Below are 8,695 nucleotides of genomic sequence, written 5' to 3'. Positions count from 1 at the left end.
ACTGTAAACCATACCTTAAAGGGATATTTAAAGAAAAAGTATTTAGTTTGTATGAGCAACATTTAAAAAGTATATTCTCAGAATTTTCTAGTTTCATTAAACTCTTGATGAACATTCCTGTTACAATTTAATATATAGTCAATACAAATACACAGTATAAACTTAAGTGCCATTTTTTTCTATTATCAGTACATACTTCAGCATTATATTTGTTCAAACATTATTCAACTCTATTTGTTCAGCATCATCGATCATTTTAGTTGGAGTAGTTTTCCTTTCCTTCCGGTTAGGAAAACTTTTACATTTCTAAATTCTCACCTGAAAGGGACGTTAGAGAACCTAAAGTCGGCTTTTTAATACTGAAACCAGTAGATATGACCTTTTATATCTGCTTGCGCAACTACAAACTCGTTTATATTCATAGTCCAACGAAATGGTCATTAAAGCCATTTGAATGCTGAAAGATGAGTGTATCTTTTCCTCCACATGAGACTGAAGCTAGGGTTTAGTATCATTTAAGTGGTCGAGTATGATCTTGCACCTAAGTCTTCATTGGTCTTCGAAGCACAGCATCTTAATTAAGCCACACTCACTTGTTTTATTTAGAAGAGGTCATGGAATAGGTTATTTTGTTATACCAGTCTTAAAAATTCTTCCTCCGTCGTTATGTGGGGCTCGCCAGGTGGCCTCAAGGACTATTCTGGCCTATGAGACTTCCATTTTCAACTAGTAAGGATTCGGAGATCAAAGACCGGTATTGGCCAAACTGGTCTCTGTATGTCTGTAGAAACTTAACTGAATCCTGGCCACAGGCATTCTAGCGCGCCTGTCCCCATCAGTTCTATTAAGAATTAAGAATCACGCTAGAATCCCTAGACTGACAGCCCGCGGGGAACAGCAGTGAAAAACCACTGCTGCCCGCGCCGCCAGAGGGCCGCACAAGCTGAGTTTCTGCAGGAGTTCAGCCGTGAGGGACCTGGCAGCCACGCCGCGGAGACGCTGGAGCCCGGGAGACGAAACCGCGTTTCTTCCCAGGGACAGGAGAGGGAGCGCGCGCCGAGGAAATCCCCAGCTCCGCCACTCCCGCCTCCGCTGACGCCAAGCCGCCCACGGCCCACGCGCCGGAAGTGCACGGGGAGGACCCGCCACGTCCGAGCGCCGGATGACGTCAGCGCGTCGACGTCACGTGCCGACCTTCCGGCGATGGGTGGTCCCGGGCTGCGGTGGGGAGGCGGGGCGGGGGCGGGGCTCGCGGCCGGTTAAGGCTCGGCTGGGTAGGTGGGCGCAGACAGAGCGACTACGGGTCGGGGCTGGGCTCAGCGCGCCGCGAACAAAGGAGTCTGCGGCGGTTCCCTGCTCCGCGAAGGACCGAAGCTTCGCGGGACTCTGAGGCTCCGCGGCTCCGGGTCGGCTTCGGCTCGGCTCCACCGCGGGCGCCGCGGCACTTGCCGCCCAGCGCTGCCCAGGGAGCCCCCTCCTGACCGGGGCTCATGATGGGGCTGATCTTCGCTAAATTGTGGAGCCTTTTCTGTAACCAAGGTGAGGCCGGCGGGTTGGCGGACGCGGCGCCGGCTAGTCCAGACTGAGATCTGGACCCGGCTCAGGGTAGAACTCGGGTCTGGGGACTGGGAGCCCCGGCAGGGGAGGCACCTGGTGGCCGGGAATCCCATGCGTGTGCCGATTTTAGCCAAGCAAGGTGGAAACAGATTCCTGCAGTCTGTTTGCGGGCCTTTTCCATCTCAGTGATCCAGCCTTAGGTCTGATTAGCCGTAGAAAAGTGTCTCCACAAGAACACAAAACTTTCCTTTTTTTTTTCCTAACACGAAACGCTAGCTTTGCACTGTTTACCTTCCTCTTGTCTAAGCCAGTGCACCTTCACGTTGTCTGGCTTGGCTCTGAATTCTGTTCGTTGAGACTCGGGAGTGAGTATTCAGGTGTATAGGTTTCTGACATTTTCACACACAAGCACAGCCCCCCCCCCCCGTAGGCGTTGAAAAAAAAACTAAATGCTTTCGGTTATGTGTAAGGTGTTACGTGGCCGTAATTATTCTAAAACAGGTCAGGAAACACCTAGAAGTTGTAAAACCTGTTTTGAGTTAGAATGAGCTGTGATGTCTTGATAAGAGTTAGTATCGGACAGAACGGGGACCCAGTTCTGGACACTCTTGTAACAAAATGGTTTCGGGGAATTAAGACCAGTTTCTTTTTCCGTTTGTTTCATTTTGTAGGGCGTGATTTATAAACTAGTTTTGTTTTTATGAGTACCAATTCCTTACCATTAGGTGCTTATCTGTTTTGTGGATTTAAACCGTGAAATGGATGTAAATGGCTTCAGTTCACTTGTCCTGTGGGTTGATTAGTTAAAAGCAAAAAATAAAACCCTTTCTCAAGCTTATCTTGAAGCACACTAACACGTGTGTGTATGTATGCAAGTGCCACGGATAAATACCATTTTTAAGTGACTTCTCAAGTATCCAGAGTTCAGCTACCAGCGGTGTTATCAATAAATGCAATACATTGTTGTTATTGTTGTTGTTTTTAAAGCAACTTAACAACTTTTAATGCTTGTAAAAGTACCATGTCAAGTAATGTTTCAGTCTGTAATTACATTATATATTGATTACGCAGTTAAATTTGTGTAAATACAAATAAATTACACATGATATCACACACACACACCCAAGCCTACGCAATAAAAATTATCAGTGTTGCTTCTCCTTTTATAGTCTGGTTATTGCTGTTATTTATCTCTGTTCATAAGCAGACTAGAAAGGGAGGAGGGAATGGAAAACCATCGAATGACGAAGCTTTCGTGTGTCCCACATCTTCCATAGCCCCCTTACCGCTTAAAATTTCTTTATCCTTCGTGCTGAAATTTTGGAGCTCGTGGTTGTGTCGCTTTATTCTCATTCATGATTAGTTTCTTAGTCGGTAACCCAGGCCTCCAAATTAGACCCAGTAGCTACAGAGATTATGAGCAAGCATGATGGCTGCTGTGTGATTGTGGGAGATTGCTTTATTTCTAATCTTGGAGTGCCAGGGAAGCACTTGATCATCCTCAGGTGGTTCCTCGAAGCCTTGCAGGGTAAGGTTTACCTGGACTTGATGATCGGGAATTTTGGGTTAATGCAAGGTAGGCTGTGTAGATCAGGCATATTGGTGAAGGCAGATGGACTAATGAAAAGAGAGGAATAAGTTGGACACACCTAAGGAAACTGAGAATAGTTTAATTAGGCTGAACCGTTGTAGTTCGCTTGATGAGATTGGCGCCGTAGCGGGGACTCATATCACCGAGGTTCTCACATGCTGACCTAGACAGTATATTGAATACGGAAAAACGGGGATCAATAAAGAGTTTGGTCGTTAGGTGTTTTCCTTGATGGGGGATAATGGGATCAGATTCATGTATTAGTCTGTAATTTTTGTTTTCTGCATAAACAGAGTTACCAGTGCTGGCATTTTCCTATTTTACCATTATGCATTTCTTTAGTGGTGCCCAGTTAGAGTTGAATATGGGAATAATATGTCAAAGTCTTCACTCTACCAGTTAAGTTAGAACGGGGTTTCGTGGGCATCAGGGGCAAGAGAACTAACAGCAACCACAGACTTCTTTTCCTTATCTTTCCTTGCTCTTATCTTGTTTCTGTGGTTTCTCAAAGAGTTCCAAGCATCCTTTCATGTGAGATATCTTTCCTCGGGGTAAGTTTACTAAACTGTGCATTGTTTAATGGAACTTTGTATTGCTTCATTTTGTAATAGAAGACTGATAAATTATTGGAGGAAATAGCATCTGGTTGTTCATGTGTTCTTATAAAATTGTGTGTGTGTGTGTGTGTGTGTGTGTGTGTGGTGTTTAAGCTCTCAAAGTTTTGACGTTTTTTTTTTTATTTAAATTTTAAAAATTTTCTAGCATCCATAGACCTGGTCCTTTTCTCTCTGTGTTGTGACTGTACACACCTGTCATCAAATTTTTATTTAGCCAAAAAGACAAATGAAATTAGACTTTTACTTATAGTTCATTTTCATAACCAAAAAGCAATAACTTGTTAACTTTGTCATCTACCTAATTTTATTCTTATTAGTAAACCCTGTGTTGTCTATCTGGGCACTATCAGCTGTTGATAAGTGTTGCCTTTTCTTCTGGCAGTTGTCTTAACCTTTCCTTTGGTCAAATTCTGCTCTTAATTCGAGACTTCCACTGGTTCCCTACACATCAAACAAAATCTGTTCCGTCTCCTAGAGCATATTTGAATCCTACTTTTGAAAAGTCCAGTTCTTGATTTCATTCAGATTTCCGATCAGGGTTCACTAGTTAGAGTCATCCTTTGACAGATTTACCAGAAGCAGCGCACTTCTTGCTTAGCATTAACTCTGTGTAATTACTGGTTTCGGGGTAATGCTTATTATCACTCTTCGTAATTCTATTATAAATTTCTTTGTTGTTTTGTTCACTCAATAGAAATAATCTCCTTGAGGCATAAACTTTTTCTTACTGCCTTCCTCACAGTACCTGGCAAAATACTCTTTTGGGGGGGGGTGTTAGTTTTTGCTGCCCATTTGGTTTTATTTCATTTAGCATAAAATTTTGTATAGTAGTAATATAGACATATTTTAAAGTGAAACAATGCTAAAGTCTTAATGTCGGAGTCAGTCTTTCAACATTTCTTTCCAGTGTTATATTCATTTTGAATAGTGTGTCTAGATGGTAATTTTAGCCATGATCATTTATTCACTTCTGGTAGGGGAGGAGAAGGCACTTTTATGCCTGTTTCCCATCCTCCATCCCACCCTGAGGTGACAATTAGAGCTACAGTTTGCTCTAATTGTCTTACTGTTTTTCCTTCAGTTTGTTACTAGAAGAAAATCACAGCATCATCCTAAGTTTTCCTTTCCTTGGCTGAGAGACTGCTGTGTCTAAAGCTCGGCTCTTACACTTTTCCCATCTTACACCCAGCACATGCTCCCTTTGGCATTCCCAGTGCATAGCTGTTCTGGCATTTTCTTTGCTGCCATGTTAGGGATTTTTCTATAGTTTTGTTGTTGTTTTTCAAGACATTTTCTCAGTGTAACAGCTCTAGCTGTCCTGGAACTCGCTCTGTAGATCAGACTGGCCTCAACTCACAGAGATCCTCCTGCCTCTGCCTCCCAAGTGTTGGGATTAAAGGCTTGTGATGAGTGTGGTGGTGCATACCTTTAATCCTAGCACTTGGGAGACAGAGTGAGCCAGATCTGTGTGAATTCAAGACTAGCCTGTTCTACATAGTGAGGTCCAGGACAGCAAAGGCTATGTAGAGAGACCCTGTCTCAAACAAACAAACCAAAACACAAAACAAACAAACAAAAAAAAACTATATAATTATTTACAAGATGTCACATAGTTATCTATCAAGCTGTGCATGGTGGCACACATAACTCCAGCATTTGGAAGGCAGAGACAGGCAGATCTGTTTCAGTTCAAGTTCGAGGCTAACTTGGTCTACATACCTTGTTCAGGGAAAGCCAGGGTTATGGAAAGAGAGAAACTCTGTTCCCACCCTACCCACCCCCCAAAAATGGCATCTAAGATTGTAATTGTTTTTCAATTTCAGATGCCTGGAAATATATTTCTTATCTGTACTTTTGACTTATAACTGGCTTAGCTATGAATTGGAAAACATTTCTTTTGGAATTTTGAAGACATTGCCTTGACTTCCAGCTTCCACTATTGCTAAGTAAAACTGTAACATCTTGGTATATTTTTCTCTATATAGTAATATAGTAGGCTTTTTTTTTTTTAAGAATTTTCTCCATCTCTGGTATGTTAAGTTTCAAAGAGATGTAATTCCAGGTATGTCTGTTTTTGGTTTTGTTTTGTTTTTTGTTTTTCCATTCATTTCTGTGGGTTCTCAGGAATTTTTCAATTTAAAGATGTACCTTTTTTGGTACTAGGGAATTGATTGATTGATTTTTAGGATTTATTCCTTTGTTTTTCTGGACATTTTATTGCCAGTTTATGCTAAGTTGACTGTCAAAGATGCATGTGAACACTTTCTTATTGGGTACAGGGTTCTAGTCTTAGGTTTTCCCTTATCTTCCAATCTTCTGTTGGTTTAGCAAATATGTTCTTACTGTTCTGATGGCCTATTTTTGTGAAGGCTGTTGTTCTGTTTTCCTTGACATTGCCTTATTTTCTGTTTCATTGAACAGCTTTTCACGTTGAAAGTGTTTTCCATAACTGTCTTGTGCCTCTTACTATGGGGTGAAAGACAATCAGCCCTAAGGTCCAGGGCTTAGAGCTCAGGGCATAAAGAGGGCTAAGTAAAGCTCCACCCTGAGCCACTCCTCTACCCTTGTGAGAACTTCCATAGGAATTTCTATTTCTCTTAGAGTCAGTATGTAAATAGCAGGTTCTAAGTCACAGAACAGATAAATTGCTCTTATTTTTTTAAGTTGCTACATTCTCTTCTTGGCAGCCGGGTTCCATGTCCTTACCAGCAGTTGATAGTATAGTATCAGCCTTTAATTTCACTCGTTCTGGTGAGTGTTGGCTGTGCCATATTTCATGTACTTACTTGCTATTTGTAGACACTTTAGATTCTTTACCCATTTGTGCCATCAAACCAGCTCTCTCAAAGTATTTGTAATGGCACTTTGCTTTTGGTAACTTCAAGATACTGCTTCTTTTCCTCCTGAAATGTGAGCTGTTCTGTTAATATCTGTAATAGACTTCAAGTTTTTTTTTTTTTTAATGCGGTGATGTGAATAGGGGTGGAGTTTCTATATTTATTTGCACATGGACATCTACCTAATTCCATGTGATTTTCTGAAGACACTTCAAGTGAATTTTTGGAACCCATGTAGAAACTTGTCCTTTTTTTCTTTCTTTCTTTCTTTCTTTCTTTCTTTTTTTTTTTTTTTTAAAGCAAGCCTCATCTCTGTGTGTCTGTGTGTTTTGTTCTATTGTGTTGATCTTTAGGCCATTTCCATAATATTGGTTATGGCCTTACAACCATGGTGAGTTTTAAAGTCTAGTAGAGTCCTTGAACTTTGCTTAATCTTTTAATGGGGAAAAAAACTAAAAAGTTATCCAACTTAAACTACTACTATTTATTTCCTTCTTTCTACCTACTCTGGGTTTGTCTTTTATTACAAAATCCTTACTGTCAAATATAAGCATTTTAAAGTTGAAAATGTCCGTTTTGTTACTGATTTAGCTGCTTGTTTTAATGTGTTATAGGAGTTGTATGTTTCATTTATTCAACTGGAAGTATTTTTGCGTTTTCATGTGATTTCTTTTTTGACTGCATTATTGATGTTTGTTGACTAGTTTGCACACAATTTTAGTTTTGATTTTGAGGTCTTATTGTTTTTGATAGTTTAACCTTGCTTTTTAATGTGGTTTAAAAAAAAAAAAGAACCTCAAGATTTCTATTTTGTTTCACATGTATTGAGACTAATGATGCTTCTGCTATCTCTTTGGGTCCTTTGGAAAGGAAACTTGTATTCCACACTTGTGTAATGTTTGGTGAATGTTCCTGAAGTGAAGGTTGCCTCAGTCCTGTTGAGACCTTCTGTGTTTTCATATGTATCTCTTACATAAGAGCCCATTGCCGTGTCTTTAGAGCCCATTGTGAAACTTGCCCTGTTAAATTGACTGGAATACTCTGGAACTTACTGATGTAACATTTGTTTGTGTTCACTGTTGACTCTGTTTCCTTTGCTTGGTTTCTGGTATTGAACTGTTCTTTTCCACTTTTAGTGTTAAGTGACTTTTTGTAAAAGATTTCCTTTCTTTATTGACTTTTTATCTCTTCCTTTATGACACCCTTTTAGAGAGTGCAGCACAGACTCTCTGTGCTGTCAACTAAGAAAGCAGATGGCACATTTCCTATAGAATGCACACTTGCAGCTCAGGTGCGTCTACCACTTGTCTTTATGCTGCTGGGTTGTGACTCCTGTTGTATCTGCATATTTAATAAACCTTGAATATGGTGGCATAGTTTTGCTATACAACTCAATTTCTATGTACTGTAATGTTTTAGGAGAGGGATAAAGTTGTTTCATATTTGTTCATATTGTTTGTGTTGATGACCTAAAATGTCTTTGTTGTTGATACACTAAAGTATATGTTTCGTGGTGTGTGGACTGCAGCTGCTCTAGTTTTCTTCCTGGTGAGACATCAGGTAACATTTCTGTCTTCCTTCTCTTTGTGTATCCTAGCTTCTTTCTTCTTTTTTTTTCCGTGTTGCTTTCATGGTTTTCCATTTATTTATTTATTTATTTATTCTTGCTTTACAACAAACTAGCTCTTTTTCCTTTTGAAATTTAGTCAGCTTCTCAAATTTGTATTTTTCACATTTTTGTACCAATCTAGTTTACTTTTTCAGTTTATAATTCCATATTTTCTCAATTGAATGAATCATTATGGATTCATATTTAGTGAAGACCAGTAGTAAGTTTAAAAATAAATGAACTTTCTAAAATACAAGTATTCAGACTTCATCTCAGGTATCAAAGGTAGTATTCTGGGTCAAGGTGTAAATTGTTTTTCAACTGTAGTACTTCTCAGAACAAGGTAAAAACACATGAGTTAGCCACTTGTGCCCTTGAACATCAGCCTTCCAGAATAGAGCCTTCAGGTGAGCAGCTTGTAAGCTTCAGGTCTGAAGTCTTAGCAACACTTTTGTTCACTGAGTTGAAGAAGCACATCTCCATT

At 40.2% G+C, this 8,695-nt stretch overlaps 1 protein-coding gene across 1 annotated transcript in view; it reads left to right on the top strand.

Moving 5' to 3' along the window:
- Positions 1-1,246: 1,246 nt before the first annotated feature.
- Arl5b (ADP ribosylation factor like GTPase 5B) overlaps positions 1,247-8,695 on the top strand; it is a 29,622-nt gene continuing 22,173 nt past the window's right edge. Inside the window, exon 1 of the mRNA XM_027405270.2 lies at positions 1,247-1,539. Within this exon, the coding sequence (XP_027261071.1) occupies positions 1,491-1,539 (49 nt within the window). The 5' untranslated portion in view covers positions 1,247-1,490. The remainder of the gene's footprint in view (positions 1,540-8,695) is intronic.

Source organism: Cricetulus griseus, chromosome 3, assembly GCF_003668045.3.
Source record: "Cricetulus griseus strain 17A/GY chromosome 3, alternate assembly CriGri-PICRH-1.0, whole genome shotgun sequence".
NCBI classification, from domain to species: Eukaryota; Metazoa; Chordata; class Mammalia; order Rodentia; family Cricetidae; genus Cricetulus; species Cricetulus griseus.
The sequence above is the reverse complement of the archived record's forward strand: the minus strand, read 5'-3'. Positions and strand labels throughout refer to the sequence as shown.